This window comes from Pecten maximus, chromosome 8, assembly GCF_902652985.1.
Source record: "Pecten maximus chromosome 8, xPecMax1.1, whole genome shotgun sequence".
Taxonomy (NCBI): Eukaryota; Metazoa; Mollusca; class Bivalvia; order Pectinida; family Pectinidae; genus Pecten; species Pecten maximus.
The window spans coordinates 1,189,443-1,213,560 of record NC_047022.1 but is presented as its reverse complement, the minus strand read 5'-3'; the positions used below and the strand labels follow the sequence as shown (position 1 = coordinate 1,213,560).

At 37.0% G+C, this 24,118-nt stretch overlaps 1 protein-coding gene across 5 annotated transcripts in view; it reads right to left on the bottom strand.

Moving 5' to 3' along the window:
* Positions 1-682: 682 nt before the first annotated feature.
* The window catches only part of LOC117332419 (sterile alpha and TIR motif-containing protein 1-like), a 37,415-nt gene continuing 13,979 nt past the window's right edge, over positions 683-24,118 (bottom strand). The window contains exons 8-11 of one of the 5 annotated variants that reach the window (XM_033891311.1): positions 23,863-23,984; positions 2,991-6,967; positions 1,278-2,757; positions 683-1,167 (exon numbers count right to left, since the gene is read on the bottom strand). In XM_033891311.1, the coding sequence (XP_033747202.1) occupies positions 6,514-6,967; positions 23,863-23,984 (576 nt within the window). In that variant the 3' untranslated portion in view covers positions 683-1,167; positions 1,278-2,757; positions 2,991-6,513. Of the gene's footprint in view, positions 2,758-2,990; positions 6,968-16,747; positions 17,380-23,862; positions 23,985-24,118 lie in introns of those variants that run through there. The other 4 variants (XM_033891310.1, XM_033891307.1, XM_033891308.1 and 1 more) reach the window with 4 other exon arrangements.

Below are 24,118 nucleotides of genomic sequence, written 5' to 3'. Positions count from 1 at the left end.
TGTATTGTTGTTGTGTTGTTGTTGTGTTGTTCATGTATTGTATACGTATAGTTTGTGTTGTATATGTATAGATGATGTGTTGTGTTGTTCATGTGTTGTATACGTATGGTTTGTGTTGTATATGTATAGATGATGTGTTGTGTTGTTCATGTGTTGTATACGTATAGTTTGTGTTGTATATGTATAGATGATGTGTTGTGTTGTTTATGTGTTGTATACGTATAGTTTGTGTTGTATATGTATAGATGATGTGTTGTGTTGTTTATGTGTTGTATACGTATGGTTTGTGTTGTATATGTATAGATGATATGTTGTGTTAAGTATGTGTTGTATACGTATGGTTTGTGTTGTATATGTATAGATGATGTGTTGTATTAATTATGTGTTGTATACGTATGGTTTGTGTTGTATATGTATAGATGATGTGTTGTGTTGTTTATGTGTTGTATACGTATGGTTTGTGTTGTATATGTATAGATGATATGTTGTATACGTATGGTTTGTGTTGTATATGTATTGTTTATGTTGTAAACGTTTAGTTGATGTGTTGTGTTGTTTCTGTTGTATATGTATTGATGATATGTTGTTTATGTGTCGTTGATGTGTTGTGTTGTTTGAATTTTTGATGTGTTGTGTTGTGTTGTTGATGTTGATATGTTGATGTTGTGTTGATGGTGTGTTAATTTGTTTTTTCATCCTGTTGATTTTTTGTTCGAATAAGTCTTGTGATCTACAAATTGTAAAATACAGAAACTTCGATTTCAGTGTATTGTATTTTTGATTCCTTATGTATGTTGTATGGATTTACATGTATAAACTGGGAATTTGTAAATAAGTTGTATAATACAAACATCTAAAGATAATTCTATATAGTGTATAATATACCAATGAACAACAATGAAGGTAGTAATACCAGGGACAAGTCTAGCACCATATTGTGTAATTTTAAAGTGATTTATCCCTGATGTGCTGTTCTTACAAAAAAATAGCAAAACACTCTAACTATGTGTCCCAACGCCAGCAACCCTAGTCAGCTTTCACACAGACTCCAGGATTTCCTGGTGAAGTTCAATAACAAGCCAGGACAGATATAAAGTATTTGTCATTAGTTATTCCAGGAAATTTAGACTGGAAACATCTGTTACATTATCAGGACTGAAATCTCACCTCAACACTGTGACATTATCAGGACTGAAAACTCACACCTCAACACTGTGACATTATCAGTACTGAAAACTCACCTCAACACCATGACATTATCAGGACTGAAAACTCACCTCAACACTGTGACATTATCAGGACTGAAAACTCACACCTCAACACTGTGACATTATCAGTACTGAAAACTCACCTCAACACCATGACAGTATCAGGACTGAAAACTCACCTCAACACTGTGACATTATCAGGACTGAAAACTCACACCTCAACACTGTGACATTATCAGGACTGAAAACTTACAACTGAACACTGTGACATTATCAGGACTGAACACTCACACCTGAACACTGTGACATTATCAGTACTGAAAACTCACCTCAACACTGTGACATTATCAGTACTGAAAACTCACCCCAACACCATGACATTATCAGGACTGAAAACACACACCTGAACACTGTGACATTGTCAGGACTGAAAACACACACCTGAACACTTTAACATTATCAGTACTGAAAACTCACCTGAACACCATGACATTATCAGGACTGAAAACACACACCTTAACACTGTGACATTGTCAGGACTGAAAACACACACCTGAACACTGTGACATTATCAGGACTGAAAACTCACCTCAACACCATGACATTATCAGGACTGAAAACTCACCTCAACACTGTGACATTATCAGGACTGAAAACTCACACCTCAACACTGTGACATTATCAGGACTGAAAACTTACAACTGAACACTGTGACATTATCAGGACTGAACACTCACACCTGAACACTGTGACATTATCAGTACTGAAAACTCACCTCAACACTGTGACATTATCAGTACTGAAAACTCACCCCAACACCATGACATTATCAGGACTGAAAACACACACCTGAACACTGTGACATTGTCAGGACTGAAAACACACACCTGAACACTGTGACATTATCAGTACTGAAAACTCACCTGAACACCATGACATTATCAGGACTGAAAACACACACCTTAACACTGTGACATTGTCAGGACTGAAAACACACACCTGAACACTGTGACATTATCAGGACTGAAAACTCACCTCAACACCATGACATTATCAGGACTGAAAACACACACCTGAACACTGTTACATATATTATCAGGTGTTATTTCAAACAACCTGCTACACATGTTAAAACTTGACATCAATATGGTCTGGAACATAAAATTGTTTAAATTGCATATCTAACCCTAACCCTACATAAATGCTATATATACTACAGATAAATTTTGTTCATTTAAGACATTTTTTACAAATTTAAAAAGACAACCAATCATTAAGAACAAACCTTATATTAATGCTAGAAGGCTTATCATAAAAGGCACTTCCCAAAAATATAACTGATGGGAACAATCTCTTAAACCATCCAGTACCATAAAATCACACATTTATCATTATTGAACCATAGAAACCGTCCAGTAACCATAGAAACCATCCAGTAACCATGGAAACCATCCAGTCACTATATAAACCATCCTGTAACCATAGAAACCATCCAGTAACCATAGAAACTATCCAGTAACCATAGAAACCATCCAGTAACTATAGAAACCTTACCAACAGTACCATAAAATCACACATTTATCATTATTGAACCATAGAAACCGTCCAGTAACCTTAGAAACCATCCAGTAATCATAGAAACCATCCAGTAACCATAGAAACTATCCAGTAACCATAGAAACCATCCAGTAACTATAGAAACCATCCAGTAACCATAGAAACCATCCAGTAACAATAGAAACCATCCAGTAACTATGGAAACTATCCAGTAACTATAGAAACCATCCAGTAACCATAGAAACCATCCAGTAACCATAGAAACCATCCAGTAACAATGGAAACCATCCAGTAACCATAGAAACCATCCAGTAATCATAGAAACCATCCAGTAACAATAGAAACCATCCAGTAACCATAGAAACCATCCAATAACAATAGAAACCATCCAGTAACTATGGAAACCCCACAAGAACTAGGGAAATACTACTGTAACAACAACTACATGTACAACCATTCGGTATCTTAAGACCAACCAGTAACTATAGAAATCAAACGGTAGAAATAAATTAATGGCACTAAACAGTCTATTTCCACATATATTACACTTTAAGAATTTTGGCAAGAAGGACTCAACCACAAACAAATAATTCATTTCACTCGACTAGTACAGAAAATACATGTATTCCAATGCCAGTTTACTACCTCCCTACTTTATACTGAAGTAATTAACACTACTTATTAATATTTACTTGAATAACAGATTTTTTTGTAGAAAATATTCTCCAACAGAGTGACAATATCTGATATTTTTTCACTCTGATTTTTCTGCAACCCAACTTAACCTCCAATCTACAAATACTGGAGTTTATATTAACTAAATGTCTACTGTCGCAATTAATGTGGTTAATATACTACTACCTGATACTTATGTCAAACAAAAGGCAATATCAGATTTTGAAAATTAGGAAGTGTACTGGATCATTCAACATTACACAAATACAGACTTTGTTTGAGGGCAATCCATGGTTTTATGGACCTGACCTGGACAATATTCCCCGAGGCCGAAGCTGAGGGGATATAGTTCAGGGCATGTCGGTTAAACGATGGATTGACCGAAACTAAAGTCTGCATTTACTTTATTATATGATGTATATTGATTTAAAACAAAAATACATAAGAAAGTTCCTTTAAATTACCACATCACATCACCGGGAGGTCAATATAACGTTTCGCCCAGGTTCATGGAATGTTATATTGACCTCTGCTAAAAATACATCTCAGCACAGATAACATAATTCTATTTTTAGCAGGAGTCGATACAAGATTCCATGGACCTGACAAAACATTATATTGACTCCTCGGTGATGTCAGGAGGTATTTCCAAGGAAATAATTTATATCATGTGATCTCAATTTGACAAATAAGTGATAGTATTACATATATAGTACCAATCATATAATGATAGTCCATACAGGTAAGGTTTGGGTCAGAATTGTAATATTAGTCCATGCAGGTAAGGTTTGGGTCAGTTTTGTAATATTAGTCCATACAGGTAAGGTTTTGGCCAGTGTTAGTCCATACAGGTAAGGTTTGGGTCAGTATTAGTCCATACAGGTAAGGTTTGGGCCAGTGTTAGTCCATACAGGTAAGGTTTGGGTCAGTATGGTAATATTAGTCCATACAGGTAAGGTTTGGGTCAGTATGGTAATATTAGTCCATACAGGTAAGGTTTGGGTCAGAATTGTAATATTAGTCCATACAGGTAAGGTTTGGGCCAGTGTTAGTCCATACAGGTAAGGTTTGGGTCAGTATACATATTAGACATACAGGTAAGGTTTGGGTCAGTATTGTAATATTAGTCCATACAGGTAAGGTTTGGGTCAGTATGGTAATATTAGTCCATACAGGTAAGGTTTGGGTCAGTATTATAGCAAGAGCTCAACTATACAATTATGATATACAGTTCAACTTTTGTGTTCAACTATTTACAGTGCAGATATAGATAAAACTAATTATTATATAAATCTACAGGTAGACCGATCGTGCTAGGCCATACATCTGTGACAGGAATACAAAGAGGGAATTATACATTCTCTAGGGAAACATAGGGTTTCTAGGGAATCATAGGGTTTCTAGGGAAACATAGGGTTTCTAGGGAAACATAGGGTTTCCAGGGAAACATAGGGTTTCTAGGGAAACATAGGGTTTCTAGGGAATCATAGGGTTTCTAGGGAAACATAGGGTTTCTAGGGAAACATAGGGTTTCTAGGGAATCATAGGGTTTCTAGGGAAACATAGGGTTTCTAGGGAGTTATACATTCTCTAGGGAAACATAGGGTTTCTAGGGAATCATAGGGTTTCCAGGGAAACATAGGGTTTCTAGGGAATCATAGGGTTTCCAGGGAAACATAGGGTTTCTAGGGAATCATACAGTCTCTAGGGAAACATAGCGTTTCTAGGGAAACATACAGTTTCTTGGGAAACATGGGTTTTCCAAGGAATAATGCATTTTCTAGGGATACATATATAAAAACTAAGGAATACAGTTTCTAAGAACACATAAAGATATTGGAGTTACACAGTTGGTAGGAGCAAATACACATGTGGTTTCTATGGAAACAGACAGGGGCAAGTGATACCAGAATCCATACAATATCATCACTAATTACAGTAATTTATAGTTTCCGATGTAAAAAGAAATCTGCATATCATTTGTTTTAAAACAATCTTGCAATATTCTTTATCAACATAATTATAATCCCATGTCAATTAAATTTGCTGCTTTATATAAGTTGTAGAGATATAGCTAATAAAAGTCTTTAATACAAAATCATCTTTATATTCAATGATTGTTTACAGCTGTACTACAGCAGTCTCCACATAATGTCATGTTCATTATTGTCACGCATCAGTAAATATTATGCTGTCATAAAACATCATTACTTTTTCTTTGTATGTATATATTATGATTATATTAAATTATTAATGGGGCATTCCTTCGTTTGGACATCAGAAACATGCACAATTTCTATTGATGAAATCTTTATCCGAATGATGATTATATGAGTGTCTGTGCCTACATGTAATGAAATTAACGCCGTAATGTACAAGAAAAGGGAGTATCGTATATAAATACTGTATGTCTGTGCGGTAATTAGTGATACTTCAGGTCAAATTAGGCATCTACAGGATTTGATACTCAAAGAACTTTGGTTTATCTTGAGAATAAAAGTACCTTTAGTTATTGAATGTAAACATCATAATTTTTACTACTTGGAAAAATACATATTTTCCAGTAAGTTTAATTTTGATAACCTAAACTTTATTCAAAAGAAGGAATGCCTTTTTAATATATTTTTATTCAGGTTTAAATTTTATATATCTTATAAAACAAAATATTAAACATCGAGAGATCACTGGACCTCAATCTTACGTAATTAACTGTAAATTTGACTGTTCAGGGTAGAGACATCACTGGACCTCAATCTTACGTGATTAACTGTAAATTTGACTGTTCAGGGTAGAGACATCACTGGACCTCAATATTACGTGATTAACTGTAAATTTGACTGTTCATGGTAGAGACATAACTGGACCTCAATCTTATGTGATTAACTGTAAATTTGACTGTTCATGGTAGAGACATCACTGGACCTCAATCTTACGAGATTAACTGTAAATTTGACTGTTCAGGGTAGAGACATCACTGGACCTCAATCTTACGAGATTAACTGTAAATTTGACTGTTCAGGGTAGAGACATCACTGGACCTCAATCTTACGTGATTAGCTGTAAATTTGACTGTTCAGGGTAGAGATGGAATGCTGTCACTAGTGTTGTTATTGTTTGTAATTTTCAATAACTTTTCTGCTTCATCAGGATTCAGATTTTCTTCTCTAAGAACTGGCAATGACTTCTCTCCAGGACTATGGAAAGATTTTTCAGCAGGGCTATGAAATGACTTCTCCCCAGGACTGTGAAATGATTTCTCCCCTGGAGTGTGAAATAATTTCTCTCCAGGACTGTGAAATGATTTCTCCCCAGGACTGTGAAATGATTTCTCCCCTGGACTGTGAAATGATTTCTCCCCAGGACTGTGAAATGATTTCTCCCCAGAACTGCGAAATGGTTTATCTGGTGATGTTGCCTTTAGACTCCCCTGAGAGACTGGAACGGGAAACTTCTGAAGAGGAGTGATCTCCCCTGAAAGGAACTTTTCAACCTTGTCCACGCAGGCATCCTGGTAGTCATGGACCCACCTTAAACAAATTAAATCATTTGTCTTTATGTTAAATTATTCAGAGAATTTTGGTTCATTAAAAAATTACATTAAATTATATATGAATAATAATTGCCAGCAATTCTGTGTACAATCTGTCATGTAGACTAAAATTATCATTTAAACAAATTTATGTCAGTCAAAACTTCATCCCAACATGCTACTGGCCTGGCCAAATAGCTTGAGACAGAGCCTCTTGATTATTGATAGAAGCTGTTTAAAGATTTCAGTGCATTTAAACCACATTATCAAATTGACCAAACTTGGTATAGCTCAATCAAATAATACTTACACTCAAATTTCAAACAGTAGAGTTAGATACAGTAGAGTTAGATACAGTAGAGAGTTAGATACAGTAGTAAGTTAGATACAGTAGTAAGTTAGATACAGTAGAGTTAGATACAGTAGATAGTTAGATACAGTAGAGTTAGATACAGTAGATAGTTAGATACAGTAGAGAGTTAGATACAGTAGAGTTAGATACAGTAGTAAGTTAGATACAGCAGAGAGTTAGATACAATAGAGTTAGATACAGTAGAGAGTTAGATACAGTAGAGAGTTAGATACAGTAGAGAGTTAGATACAGTAGAGTTAGATACAGTAGAGAGTTAGATACAGTAGAGTTAGATACAGTAGAGTTAGATACAGTAGAGTTAGATACAGTAGAGACTTAGATAAAGTAGAGAGTTAGATACAATAGAGAGTTAGATACAGTAGAGAGTTAGATACAATAGAGAGTTAGATACAGTAGAGAGTTAGATACAGTAGAGAGTTAGATACAGTAGAGTTAGATACAGTAGAGTTAGATACAGTAGAGTTAGATACAGTAGAGTTAGATACAGTAGATAGTTAGATACAGTAGAGAGTTAGATACAGTAGATAGTTAGATACAGTAGAGTTAGATACAGTAGATAGTTAGATACAGTAGATAGTTAGATACAGTAGAGAGTTAGATACAGTAGAGAGTTAGATACAGTAGAGAGTTAGATTCAGTAGAGGTTATTACAGTAGAGAGTTAGATACAGTAGAGTTAATACAGTAGAGAGTTAGATAAAGTAGAGAGTTAGATACAATAGAGAGTTAGATACAGTAGAGAGTTAGATACAGTAGAGAGGTAGATACAGTAGAGAGTTAGATACAGTAGAGAGTTAGATACAGTAGAGAGGTAGATACAGTGGGTTAGATACAGTAATAAGTTAGATACAGTAGAGTTAGATACAGTAGAGAGTTAGATACAGTAGAGTTAGATACAGTAGAGAGGTAGATACAGTAGAGAACTAGATACAATAGAGAGTTAGATACAATAGAGATTTAGATACAGTAGAGTTAGATACAGTAGAGTTAGATACAGTAGAGAGTTAGATACAGTAGAGTTAGATACAGTAGAGAGTTAGATACAGTAGAGAGTTAGATACAGTAGAGAGTTAGATACAGTAGAGTTAGATACAGTAGAGAGTTAGATACAGTAGATAGTTAGATACAGTAGAATTAGATACAGTAGAGTTAGATACAGTAGAGTTAGATACAGTAGAGTTAGATACAGTAGAGTTAGATACATTAGATAGTTAGATACAGTAGAGTTAGATACAGTAGAGTTAGATACAGTAGAGAGGTAGATACAGTAGAGAGGTAGATACAGTAGAGAATTAGATACAATAGAGAGTTAGATACAGTAGAGAGTTAGATACAGTAGAGTTAGATACAGTAGAGAGTTAGATACAGTAGAGAGTTAGATACAGTAGAGTTAGATACAGTAGAGAGTTAGATACAGTAGAGAGGTAGATACAGTAGAGAGGTAGATACAATAGAGAATTAGATACAGTAGAGTTAGATACAGTAGAGTTAGATACATTAGATAGTTAGATACAGTAGAGTTAGATACAGTAGAGTTAGATACAGTAGAGAGGTAGATACAGTAGAGAGGTAGATACAGTAGAGAATTAGATACAGTAGAGAGTTAGATACAGTAGAGAGTTAGATACAGTAGAGTTAGATACAGTAGAGTTAGATACAGCAGAGAGGTAGATACAGTAGAGAGGTAGATACAGTAGAGAGTTAGATACAGTAGAGAGTTAGATACAGTAGAGTTAGATACAGTAGAGAGTTAGATACAGTAGAGTTAGATACAGTAGAGAGGTAGATACAGTAGAGAGGTAGATACAATAGAGAATTAGATACAATAGAGAGTTAGTTACAGTAGATAGTTAGATACAGTAGAGAGTTAGATACAGTAGAGAGTTAGATACAGTAGAGTTAGATACAGTAGAGTTAGATACAGTAGAGAGGTAGATACAGTAGAGAATTAGATACAATAGAGAGTTAGATACAGTAGAGAGAGTTAGATACAGTAGAGAGTTAGATACAGTAGAGAGTTAGATACAGTAGAGAGAGTTAGATACAGTAGAGAGTTAGATACAGTAGAGAGTTAGATACAGTAGAGAGTTAGATACAGTAGAGTTAGATACAGTAGAGTTAGATACAGTAGAGTTAGATACAGTAGAGAGGTAGATACAGTAGAGAGTTAGATACAGTAGAGAGGTAGATACAGTAGAGAACTAGATACAATAGAGAGTTAGATACAGTAGAGTTAGATACAGTAGAGAGTTAGATACAATAGAGTTAGATACAGTAGAGTTAGATACAGTAGAGAGTTAGATACAGTAGAGTTAGATAATCTTCAATATTTGAAATCAAAACAACATGTGTGTATTCTTAACCATAAAGGTGACCAAACATCTTGACCCAGGGCCACTGGAATATTGAGAAAGAATCATTCAAATATAAGTGCTGAAGCCAGACAGGCAACGGGTGCCATACCACCACATAGGCCCCCTTGCTCTTTGGGTGGCTGCGCTTAATTGATATCAGCAGTCGACGGTCAATGCTTCCTGATTTTTTTTCTACATTTACAAAAGTAGCTACAATGAATATTATCAGCTCAATCGAGTCATCACCGACAGATTATATAGTGACGGTAAAATTACTCAATCGAGTCATCACCGACAGATTATATAGTGACGGTAAAATTACTCGATCGAGTCATCACCGACAGATTATATAGTGACGGTAAAATTACTCGATCGAGTCATCACCGACAGATTATTTAGTGACGGTAAAATTACTCGATCGAGTCATCACCGACAGATTATTTAGTGACTGTAAAATTACTCAATCGAGTCATCACCGACAGATTATTTAGTGACTGTAAAATTACTCAATCGAGTCATCACCAACAGATTATTTAGTGACGGTAAAATTACTCAATCGAGTCATCACCGACAGATTATTTAGTGACTGTAAAATTACTCAATCGAGTCATCACCGACAGATTATATAGTGACGGTAAAATTACTCGATCGAGTCCTCACTGATATATTATTTAGCCTTCTTTCCATTGTCAGCTGATAAGACAACATAGCTCATCACGTGGGTTGAAATTCAAATCAGTTTTATAAATGTAGGTCAAAGGTCACAGTCAAGGACTGCAGGTTTTCTAATGTAATACCAGAAGAAAGATGCAAGGAACACAGTTCAAACATACAAACCTTGTATGGTACAGGTATTATATATACTCACTGTGGCCAAGGTTAAAAGCTTTGGGTCAAAGGTCATGGCCAATGTAAACAGCATAGGAACATGCATGTGAAAAATAGGTCACTGCCAATATAAACAGTACAGGAACAAGCATGTGAAAAACTTAAGTTGTATCCTCATTAGTATTGACACAACACGTACTGCTTCATGAAAGCTTTAACCAGTAGCTATCTACAGACTCGATACATTTTGTTTAGATTTACAGAGGATCCTCGCCGAGCAACTATCAAGTTAGGATCTGGTCAATTTCAATGTTACTGAAATTATATTGAGCATCATATAAACCCTACGATATTGAGCTTCATATAAACCCTACGATATTGAGTATCATATAAACCCTACAATATTGAGTATCATATAAACCCTACGATATTGAGCATCATATAAACCCTACGATATTGAGTATCATATAAACCCTACGATATTGAGTATCATATAAACCCTATGATATTGAGTATCATATAAACCCTACGATATTGAGCTTCATATAAACCCTACGATATTGAGCATCATATAAACCCTACAATATTGAGCATCATATAAACCATACGATATTGAGTATCATATAAACCCTACAATATTGAGCATCATATAAACCCTACAATATTGAGCATTATATAAACCCTACGATATTGAGCATCATATAAACCCTACGATATTGAGCATCATATAAACCCTACAATATTGAGTATCATATAAACCCTACAATATTGAGCATCATATAAACCCTACAATATTGAGCATCATATAAACCCTACAATATTGAGTATCATATAAACCCTACAATATTGAGCATCATATAAACCCTACGATATTGAGCATCATATAAACCCTACGATATTGAGTATCATATAAACCCTACGATATTGAGCTTCATATCAACCCTACGATATTGAGCATCATATAAACCCTACGATATTGAGCATCATATAAACCCTACGATATTGAGCTTCATATAAACCCTACGATATTGAGCTTCATATCAACCCTACAATATTGAGCTTCATATAAACCCTACAATATTGAGTATCATATAAACCCTACAATATTGAGCATCATATAAACCCTACAATATTGAGTATCATATAAACCCTACAATATTGAGTGTCATATAAACCCTACGATATTGAGCTTCATATAAACCCTACGATATTGAGCATCATATAAACACTACGATATTGAGCATCATATAAACACTACGATATTGAGCATCATATAAACCCTACGATATTGAGCTTCATATAAACCCTACGATATTGAGCTTCATATAAACCCTACAATATTGAATTTCATATAAACACTACGATATTGAGCATCATATAAACACTACGATATTGAGCATCATATAAAACCTACGATATTGAGCATCATATAAATAAAGAGGGTAAAGAATCGAAAGACACCTTTGTTTTTCTGTCCCGAGCTAAAAATACAGCTTATATTTTAAGACTTTGACCATGTATTCTATTTATCCTGCAACAGTTAGTCTATCAAAAATAGTCATTTTGAAGTGAAACGGTATCAACAATGATCCAAATATGGTCGCCTTTTAAACATTGTTTCACTTTGAAGTAGGTAAGTCAAATTGACGCACATGCTAAGATTTCAAAATACAGCTGTTTCCCGTCACTGCCGTATATAGCAAAAATATATATGGTGGGTGTATTCTGACAATGCGGTGACAGTAACAGAATAAACCCTACAATATTGAGCTTCAGAGGAGGTGTCTACTACTCTGTAGTAACTGATACCCATCATCTGCTTTTGTGATCAACATCATCCTATATTTTTAATACATTTGTATTTCCTTTTGAAAGTTGCCTCGGCCATCAATCTGATTTGGAATAGAATCAAGATCATCCATATATAAACATGTAGGTATAACAGGAATATGTACACAAGGGAGGTAACTCAAACAGGCTTGTGACTATACACACAAAATAACTATATTTTTAGGTTAATTGAAATTTATTTCTGAAAACAAGATATCAGAATTCATTTATGATTGAGAAAATATTTGTTCTTTATGCATGTATCACACACTTTCAGTCCGTAATGCACAACCCAGTCATTCAGTCGGCACGGCCGACAACACACACTTTATACACAACAGTCATTCAGTCTGCACGGCCGACAACACACACTTTATACACAACAGTCATTCAGTCGGCACGGCCGCATCACACACTTTATACACAACTGTCATTCAGTCGGCACGGCCGCATCACACACTTTATACACAACAGTCATTAAGTCAGCACGGCCGCATCACACACTTTATACACAACTGTCATTCAGTCGGCACGGCCGCATCACACACTTTATACACAACAGTCATGCAGTCGGCACAGCCGCATCACACACTTTATACACAACAGTCATGCAGTCGGCACAGCCGCATCACACACTTTCATTTCATAATACACGAATCATTCAGTCGGCACGGCCGATCCCGTGGGCCTCCCCTACGTTCGCTGTTTTCCTCCCAAAGCAGGATGTTGTAAAATAAGTACAGTTTACATTTTTTACGACTGGTTTACACACTTTCAGACATTTGAAATTATTATGCATTTGATTTACATTCTTTCAATATTCTGACAAGCGACTAGTTTTTGAGATATACAGTGTATATTAATACAAAAAAGTCCCCACCGCTACAATGTCACTTAATAATGTCCCCCAGAGTGCCAACATTTAAAATGTCACTCAAATATTGTCCCCAAGAGTCTGAACATTTAAAATGTTACTCAAATATTGTCCCCCAGAGTCCCAACATTTAAAATGTTACTCAAATAATGTCCCCCAGAGTCCCCTCAACCATAATGTCACTCCAATGACGTCCCCCAGAGTCCCATACCCACAATGTCACTTAAATGACGTCTCCCAGAGTCCCACACCCACAATGTCACTCAAATGACGTCCCCCCAGAGTCCCACACCCTCAATGTCATTCAAATAATGTCCCCCAGAGTCCCCTCAACCATAATGTCACTCCAATGATGTCCCCCAGAGTCCCACACCCACAATGTCACTTAAATGACGTCCCTGTAGAGTACCCACAATGTCACTCAAATGACGTCCCCCCAGAGTCCCACACCCTCAATGTCATTCAAATAATGTCCCCCAGAGTCCCCTCAACCATAATGTCACTCAAATGACGTCCCCCAGAGTCCCAAACCCAAAATTTCACTTAAATGACGTCCCCAGAGTCCCACACCCACAATGTCACTCAAATGACGTTTCTATAGAGTACCCATAATGTCACTCAAATGACGTCCCCAGAGTCCCACACCCACAATGTCACTCAAATGACGTTTCTATAGAGTACCCATAATGTCACTCAAATGACGTCCCCAGAGTCCCACACCCACAATGTCACTCAAATGACGTTTCTATAGAGTACCCATAATGTCACTCAAATGACGTCCCCAGAGTCCCACACCCACAATGTCACTCAAATGACGTTTCTATAGAGTACCCATAATGTCACTCAAATGACATCCCCAGAGTCCCACACCCACAACCCCACTCAAATGACGTCCCCAGAGTCCCACACCCACAATGTCACTCAAATGACGTCCCCAGAGTCCCCACACCCACAATGCTGACATAATATAGATTAATTACATGCTATGTAAAAAATTATGTAACAACAAATTTGACTTCATTATAACGACAGTTTGATTAACAATAAAATTTGATTAGAAATATCAATACAACAATTAAATAAGTTATGTACATTAAACAATTTCATCACCTCTATATATAGTTTGATAAGCTCAATCACAGACCTTGGAATCTATAATGCTATTTTTACGTTGACAATTATATCAAGCAAGTAATGGTCACTATAAAGTGGTCAAATTATATAAGAAATTTAGTGAAACAAACATAAATTGTTCATTTCTTTAAAAACAAAGACACTACACCTTCTTATCTTTATTTTCTTAATGTTACTGATTAACTGGAGAGTGTTGATGATTTGTATGAACACTTAAAACAGATCGGAAAATGATAGTGAATGATACAAAAACCTGAATAAGGTATCGTAGTATGGCCTTTATAGAGAACTTGTCTACAATTGGTTTTTTTTCTCATCAATTCTCAAAATTCACCAAAACTTTATTTTTCCACCCAAATATTAGACAACTATCATATATATATGCATAGCCTCTAATGTTCTTGTCCTAACTTAGGTACAAATTATGATAAACATTATATATTTATATGCCTACCTACCAAATTTACCAACCACTGATATTTACAAGTGCAATCAATGATTGCGAAAGCTCACCGGCGGCAGCAATCACACTATGCATTCATTTTTTATGTATGTATAAGCATGTCATCCTGAAATTGTATGTCACATAATATTGCTCCTAGACCTCTAATGGATGTATAAACCAAATAAGAAGGGTGTGGACTTACAAGCTTTTCAAAACTAACCCCCAAAATCTTTAAAGTGAGTTTTTGTGTCAAAGTCCACAAAATGGTAAAATGCCAAATGCCAATTTTTTTTCCAAAAACCAAATTAGAAGGGTGATAGGTGTATACTTTTGGACTCTACTTTAAAGTGAGTTTTGGGGCCAAAAAAGCTAAGTCCACAAAATGGTAAAATGCGAAAAAAATCACAATTTTTTTCTGCATTATTTTGCCATAACATCACTCCTAGACCTCTAATGAATGTATAAACCAAATTAGAAGGGTATGAGGTGTATACTTTTGGACAAGCTTTCCACAAACTTACTCCAAAAACTTTAAAGTTTTGGGGTGGAAGCCGACGTGACAGCATTAGCTCTCGGTTACTCGTAACCGGTGAGCTAATAATGGTACTTTATACTATACACCCAACTAAGATAAACCTAATTTCTTAGCATTTTGTAGACACTCTAATGTCAATGTCAACACTCGGATATCACACGGAATGTATATTATACAGAACTTTGGTCAACAGTTAAAGCCTCACTAAGATAAGCACCAACAGTTCTAAAAGCTTGATTAATAATAACTTAATATGTATTTTGTAACAATGGATGAAAATAAGCATTTTTCTGTTTACATACAATTTTAAAATGTTACATGTAGCTACAAGGTCTACATACGAATCAATTTTACATGCAATTAATTATACATTAAATTAAAAAATCCACAGCCATTCCTTGCATACTGAATAAATACATGTATATGCAAAATATGCCACATGCATTCTCTGTATATTGTTCATTAAATAAACCCGAAAAACAGGCAACTGATATTTTCTGTCCTACATCTAATGTATATCCTTGTCGTTCTCAACAAATCTCTGTCCTACATCTAGTGTATCTTCTTGTCGTCCTCAACAAATCTCTGTCCTACATCTAGTGTATCTCCTTGTCCTACATTTAATGTATCTCCTTGTCGTCCTCAACAAATCTCTGTCCTACATCTAGTGTATCTCCTTGTCCTACATCTAATGTATCTCCTTGTCCTACATCTAATGTATCTCCTTGTCCTACATCTAGTGTATCTCCTTGTCGTCCTCAACAAATCTCTGTCCTACATCTAGTGTATCTCCTTGTCCTACATCTAATGTATCTCCTTGTCCTACATCTAATGTATCTCCTTGTCCTACATCTAGTGTATCTCCTTGTCGTCCTCAACAAATCTCTGTCCTACATCTAATGTATCTCCTTGTCATCCTCAACAAATCTCTGTCCTACATCTAGTGTATCTCCTTGTCGTCCTCAACAAATCTCTGTCCTACATCTAGTGTATCTCCTTGTCGTCCTCAACAAATTTCTGTCCTACATCTAGTGTATCTCCTTGTCGTCCTCAACAAATCTCTGTCCTACATCTAGTGTATCTCCTTGTCCTACATCTAATGTATCTCCTTGTCCTACAACTAATGTATCTCCTTGTCCTACATCTAGTGTATCTCCTTGTCGTCCTCAACAAATCTCTGTCCTACATCTAGTGTATGTCCTTGTTGTCCTCAACAAATCTCTGTCCTACATCTAGTGTATCTCCTTGTCCTACATCTAATGTATCTCCTTGTCCTACATCTAATGTATCTCCTTGTCCTACATCTAGTGTATCTCCTTGTCGTCCTCAACAAATCTCTGTCCTACATCTAGTGTATATCCTTGTCGTCCTCAACAAATCTCTGTCCTAACTAGTGTATCTCCTTGTCGTCCTCAACAAATCTCTGTCCTAACTAGTGTCTCTCCTTGTCGTCCTCAACAAATCTCTGTCCTGCTGTCAACGCATACAAGTCTGTCCTACATGTTCATCTATGGCATGTCCTTAGAATACTGATCTGTATTTTTGTTAAGTACAGCATCCACAAGACACTTCTTCCCAGAAAATTCTTTAAAAACTTTTGCACAATTCCCACTATTACCACATACTAAATGTCTGCAGTTTTTTCAAAAGAATTTGCAAAAATATAAATTTAAGAATCCTGATTAAAAAGTGATTTTCATATGAAAGTTAAGAAGCTAAAAATCCTCAGTAAATTTCGACGTAGTCCAGCAGAGCATTAAACATGGTTGAAGCCTTTCGGAGTCTACCACCACCACCACCACTACCATTTTCGCTGATGGACGGGTTGCTGTCACAGTCCATGCCCCGCCCACTGCCCTCGTCATCCATGCCCCTCCCGAAGCCCTCCATGTTCATGCCCCTACCGCGGCCCTCTTCACTCGCCCCCCTCCTTGTCCCAAGCTTGGGGTGACTCTGACTAGGGGAGGGCGGGATTCTGTGGCCTTTCAAGAACGACTCTAGTTTAGACATGCAGGCCTCCTGGTAGTCATGAACCCACCTACAGAGGAAACGGGTACAGCATTAGTCTACATGCAAGCACCCAAACCACACAAATCAAAGCACCGAAACAACACAGATCCTAGCACTGTAACCACACAGATCCAAGCACCAAAACTACACAGATTTAACCACCCAAACAGCACATTCAAACCACACATATCAAAGTGCCAAAACAACATATATCTAAGCACTCAAACCACACAGATTTAAGCACGCAAACAACACAGATTTAAAACTCAAACAACACAGATTTAAAACTCAAACAACAAGTCATGCTATATAGTAAGTTCCTCCCCAATCATGACACTGATTCTCCTAATCAGCTGGTTTTATTTTTCTAAATTAATTTTCCATAAAAGAAGTCTTTTAGGTCTGGACTTTAAACAGCAACCCATCAGGTGGAAAAAATGAATTGAAACACCTATTGCTAGCCAAAAGAGATCAGAGTCATCGGTAAACCACAAGAACTAACAGATATTCAGTTATTGGGACCCTTAATTTGTTTAAACCAAAGAAAGTTTAGAAACACTTAGATGGTTTGTTATAATCACACTGTCCTTATAATCCATGCTTAAAGCCTCTCTTTGTTTTATTTATAAATATATAACTTTATCAAATTTAAATTCATAATCCCTTATGGAATTATTTCATTCAATTTCTGTCAAATCGACTCAGTTAGTTAAACTGTTCAAAAGTAAGTATAGATATCAATAAAAATAAAAAACAGAACAGGAATCAACCCTGCATGCCCTAGTGACATCACCAGGTGATAAACAAAAAAGGATGGGATTGTTTATCAAATTCCAAAGAAGATTTTTTACTACATATTCAAGGCAGGGAATCAGTGTGTAGTGTACCAGACTAGGCAGGGAATCAGTGTGTAGTGTACCAGACCAGACAGGGAATCAGTGTGTAGTGTACCAGACCAGACAGGGAATCAGTGTGTAGTGTACCAGACCAGACAGGGAATCAGTGTGTAGTGTACCAGACCAGACAGGGAATCAGTGTGTAGTGTACCAGACCAGACAGGGAATCAGTGTGTAGTGTACCAGACCAGACAGGGAATCAGTGTGTAGTGTACCAGACCAGACAGGGAATCAGTGTGTAGTGTACCAGACCAGACAGGGAATCAGTGTGTAAGTGTACCAGACCAGACAGGGAATCAGTGTGTAGTGTACCAGACCAGACAGGGAATCAGTGTGTAGTGTACCAGACCAGACAGGGAATCAGTGTGTAGTGTACCAGACCAGACAGGGAATCAGTGTGTAGTGTACCAGACCAGACAGGGAATCAGTGTGTAGTGTACCAGACCAGGCTGGGAATCAGTGTGTAGTGTACCAGACCAGACAGGGAATCAGTGTGTAGTGTACCAGACCAGACAGGGAATCAGTGTGTAGTGTACCAGACCAGACAGGGAATCAGTGTGTAGTGTACCAGACCAGACAGGGAATCAGTGTGTAGTGTACCAGACCAGACAGGGAATCAGTGTGTAGTGTACCAGACCAGACAGGGAATCAGTGTGTAGTGTACCAGACAGGGAATCAGTGTGTAGTGTACCAGACCAGACAGGGAATCAGTGTGTAGTGTACCAGACCAGGCTGGGAATCAGTGTGTAGTGTACCAGACCAGGCTGGGAATCAGTGTGTAGTGTACCAGACCAGACTGGGAATCAGTGTGTAGTGTACCAGACCAGACTGGGAATCAGTGTGTAGTGTACCAGACCAGACTGGGAATCAGTGTGTAGTGTACCAGACCAGACTGGGAATCAGTGTGTAGTGTACCAGACCAGGCTGGGAATCAGTGTGTAGTGTACCAGACCAGACTGGGAATCAGTGTGTAGTGTACCAGACCAGGCTGGGAATCAGTGTGTAGTGTACCAGACCAGACTGGGAATCAGTGTGTAGTGTACCAGACCAGGCTGGGAATCAGTGTGTAGTGTACCAGACCAGACAGGGAATCAGTGTGTAGTGTACCAGACCAGACAGGGAATCAGTGTGTAGTTTACCAGACCAGACAGGGAATCAGTGTGTAGTGTACCAGACCAGACAGGGAATCAGTATGTAGTGTACCAGACCAGACAGGGAATCAGTGTGTAGTGTACCAGACCAGGCTGGGAATCAGTGTGTAGTGTACCAGACCAGACAGGGAATCAGTATGTAGTGTACCAGACCAGACTGGGAATCAGTGTGTAGTGTACCAGACCAGACAGGGAATCAGTGTGTAGTGTACCAGACCAGACAGGGAATCAGTGTGTAGTGTACCAGACCAGGCTGGGAATCAGTGTGTAGTGTACCAGACCAGACAGGGAATCAGTGTGTAGTGTACCAGACCAGACAGGGAATCAGTGTGTAGTGTACCAGACCAGGCTGGGAATCAGTGTGTAGTGTACCAGACCAGACAGGGAATCAGTATGTAGTGTACCAGACCACACAGGGAATCAGTGTGTAGTGTACCAGACCAGGCTGGGAATCAGTGTGTAGTGTACCAGACCAGACAGGGAATCAGTATGTAGTGTACCAGACCAGACTGGGAATCAGTGTGTAGTTTACCAGACCAGACAGGGAATCAGTGTGTAGTGTACCAGACCAGACAGGGAATCAGTGTGTAGTGTACCAGACCAGACAGGGAATCAGTGTGTAATGTACCAGACCAGACAGGGAATCAGTGTGTAGTGTACCAGACCAGACAGGGAATCAGTGTGTAGTGTACCAGACCAGGCTGGGAATCAGTGTGTAGTGTACCAGACCAGACTGGGAATCAGTGTGTAGTGTACCAGACCAAGCTGAGAATCAGTGTGTAGTGTACCAGACTTTTGTTCATTCTTTTTCCACTTTAAAGAAGGAAGGAGGTCAAACACTGGTTCATCATGCAGGACGATTAGTATGAATGAATGAAGTATAATGAAAACACAACAAACAAAATTTTTTGATTAAAAAAAGGAATCCAGTTAAGACTGGTATACATAAATTCATTGTATATTCGTATGTACAGAAAATCTGTAGACATTTATATATTTGATATGTTTATCAGTTCATTACAGACAACGTACAAATTTGTTTGTGTGAAGGAACTAAATCAGATATAGTCCATTATAGACAACGTACAAATTTGTCTGTGTGAAGGAACTAAATCAGTCATTAATACATTACAGACAACACACAAATCTGTCTGTGTGAAGGAACTAAATCAGATAGTCCATTACAGACAACATACAAATCTGTCTGTGTGAAGGAACTAAATCAGATAGTCCATTACAGACAACGTACAAATCTGTCTGTGTGAAGGAACTAAATCAGATAGTCCATTACAGACAACGTACAAATCTGTCTGTGTGAAGGAACTAAATCAGATATTTATACATTACAGACAACGTACAAATCTGTCTGTGTGAAGGAACTAAATCAGATAGTCCATTACAGATAACATACAAATCTGTCTGTGTGAAGGAACTAAATCAGATAGTCCATTACAGATAACATACAAATCTGTCTGTGTGAAGGAACTAAATCAGATAGTCCATTACAGATAACATACAAATCTGTCTGTGTGAAGGAACTAAATCAGATAGTCCATTACAGATAACATACAAATCTGTCTGTGTGAAGGAACTAAATCAGATATAGTCCATTACAGACAACATACAAATCTGTCTGTGTGAAGGAACTAAATCAGATATAGTCCATTACAGACAACATACAAATCTGTCTGTGTGAAGGAACTAAATCAGATAGTCCATTACAGACAACGTACACATCTGTCTGTGTGAAGGAACTAAATCAGATATAGTCCATTACAGACAACGTACAAATCTGTCTGTGTGAAGGAACTAAATCAGATATAGTCCATTACAGACAACATACAAATCTGTCTGTGTGAAGGAACTAAATCAGATAGTCCATTACAGACAACGTACACATCTGTCTGTGTGAAGGAACTAAATCAGATATAGTCCATTACAGACAACATACAAATCTGTCTGTGTGAAGGAACTAAATCAGATATAGTCCAATACAGACAACATACAAATCTTTCTGTGTGAAGGAACTAAATCAGATATTTATACATTACAGACAACACACAAATCTGTCTGTGTGAAGGAACTAAATCAGATAGTCCATTACAGACAACATACAAATCTGTCTGTGTGAAGGAACTAAATAAGATATAGTCCATTACAGACAACACACAAATCTGTCTGTGTGAAGGAACTAAATCAGATATAGTCCATTACAGACAACGTACAAATCTGTCTGTGTGAAGGAACTAAATCAGATATAGTCCATTACAGACAACATACAAATCTGTCTGTGTGAAGGAACTAAATCAGTCAATACATTACAGACAACGTACACATCTGTCTAGTCCTGTGTCATGGCTCTTCTTTGACATTCGTCAAATCAATAATAACATTTATCCAGAAATAAATGTCCACTGACCATTGTAAGATAGTGTAAAATGGCCATTTGAATTTGTGTTTCTTTGTGTTCGGCTTGACAAGTTCATTTTCAGCTGCACACATTATATAGTCCAGTGAATTTGACCAGAAAATTAATTATATGATATATATATATCAACTGAAGGGATCGTTTAAACAAACATAACAATATTTTTAGTTGTTTACCTACACAATCTATGTAACTGTTCCATGTTCTATGTCTACATGAGATTGTTTGTAATTTACCTGTGTCTTGATAAAGGGGCAGATTACCTCGAAAATTCGACAATTTACTTGTCTGTACTGTCATTATTACTACTTGACAATTATCTATTTCCAGTAATACACATCCAAGAAACATCACTTTGTTAGGATCCAGTACCTATATATATTGGACCATATCATTGTTATTACTTACTAGGCCCTATATATATATATATATATGATGCTACATTATAACTATGAATATGAAAATGTTTTCATGTTGGTTAAATTGGTTTGACATTTTGAGAGATTTGCAATATTTAAAAAAAGTTATGGTATGCAAAGACAGTCTGAAGAGAAATGATGTCATCTGTCAATGTCATACACAAAATCCCAAGAATATACCTGTACTGAGATGTCACCCCACATCACAATATCACCAAGATGTTGTGGTATTAAAGGATTGTACCTCATTTTGAATGCGTGTACGTTAATATGCCTGCATTTGGCTAAGACAGCGCTCCATAAAATGTTCTTTGCCAACTTCAGGCATACTAACCGTATATGCAGTCAAAGTGAGGTACAATCCTTATATTTACATCAAACAAATCGTTGAAATACCATACGAGGAAAATAAATGACGCCCATATTTGGCCCCGGTGACCTTGAATGAAGATCAAGGTCATCCATTGGTAGGCCTTCAACCCAGCATGCTACAGACCTAATATTGGGTCTCTGGGCATTTTGGTTATCAAGAAGTAATATTAAGATTGTAGCATATTTGACCCCTATGACCTTGAATGAAGGTCAAGGTCATCCATTTGAACAAACTTGGTAGCCCTTCATCCCAGCATGCTACAGACCTAAGATTGGATCCTGGGGCTTTTGGTTATCAAAAAGAAGTTGTTTAGAAGATTTTAGCATATTTGACCCCTTGAATGAAAGTCAAGGTCATCCATTTGAACAAACGAAGTTGTTTAAAAATTGTAGCATATTTGAACCCTGTGACCTTGAATGAAGGTCAAGTTCATCCATTTGATCAAACTTGGTAGCTCTTCATGCCAGCATGCTACAGACCCAATATCAGGTCTCTGGGCATATAAGTAATTGAGAAGAAGTTGAAAATGTGAATTGTTTACGACGGACGATGCAAGAAGCAAAATGGACGATGAACAACGCCGGACAGGTCAGGGTCACCTTGTCTCAGATGACCTAAAAAGTGGATGTGTAGCAATGTCGTAACTACGGAAGCTGTGGTGCTAAGATAATATCGTGCAAGTTAATCTACACAAAGACACCAGTATATTCTATATATTGTGGTATATCTCTATATATCAATGTGTATATTAAGATCTATATGTATTGTGGTATATCTCTACATATCAATGTGTATATTAAGATCTTTATATATTGTGGTATATCTCTATATATCAATGTGTATATTAAGATCTATATATATTGTGGTATATCTCTATATATCAATGTGTATATTAAGATCTATATATATTGTGGTATATCTCTATATATCAATGTGTATATTAAGATCTATATATATTGTGGTATATCTCTACATATCAATGTGTATATTAAGATCTATATATATTGTGTAGTATATATCATACAAATATATCATGGGTGTCTGTAGTAGTAAAGAAGACACAAGGTTACCAGTACCATCCTCAAACTATCAGCCCCCTCTCCTAGTGTAACAAGAGACCCCAGAGGGATCTTGGTAAATTGACGGCTGTACAAATGAAGAAAGGAGGCTTATCTGTGGATAAATACAGTAAGAAGGAGCCTTGGATAGCTAAAGAAAAAAAGCAGTTGCATGTGTATACTTACCGAACTCCATTGAAATAAACGACCTGCTGCATGTCCGTGGGCAGCTCCTCAGGGACGGGCCACTCAAAGTTGTCGAGCACAGGTATGATATTACAATCACTCTCAAGAGCCGTCACTATCTCCTAGAATAAAAGTCAAAGACAGTGTAATCGCACCAGTTCTAGTTTTATATACAATCACTCTCAACGGCCGTCACATTCTCCTGGAATAAAAGTCAAAGACAGTGTAATCGCACCAGTTCTAGTTTAATAAACAG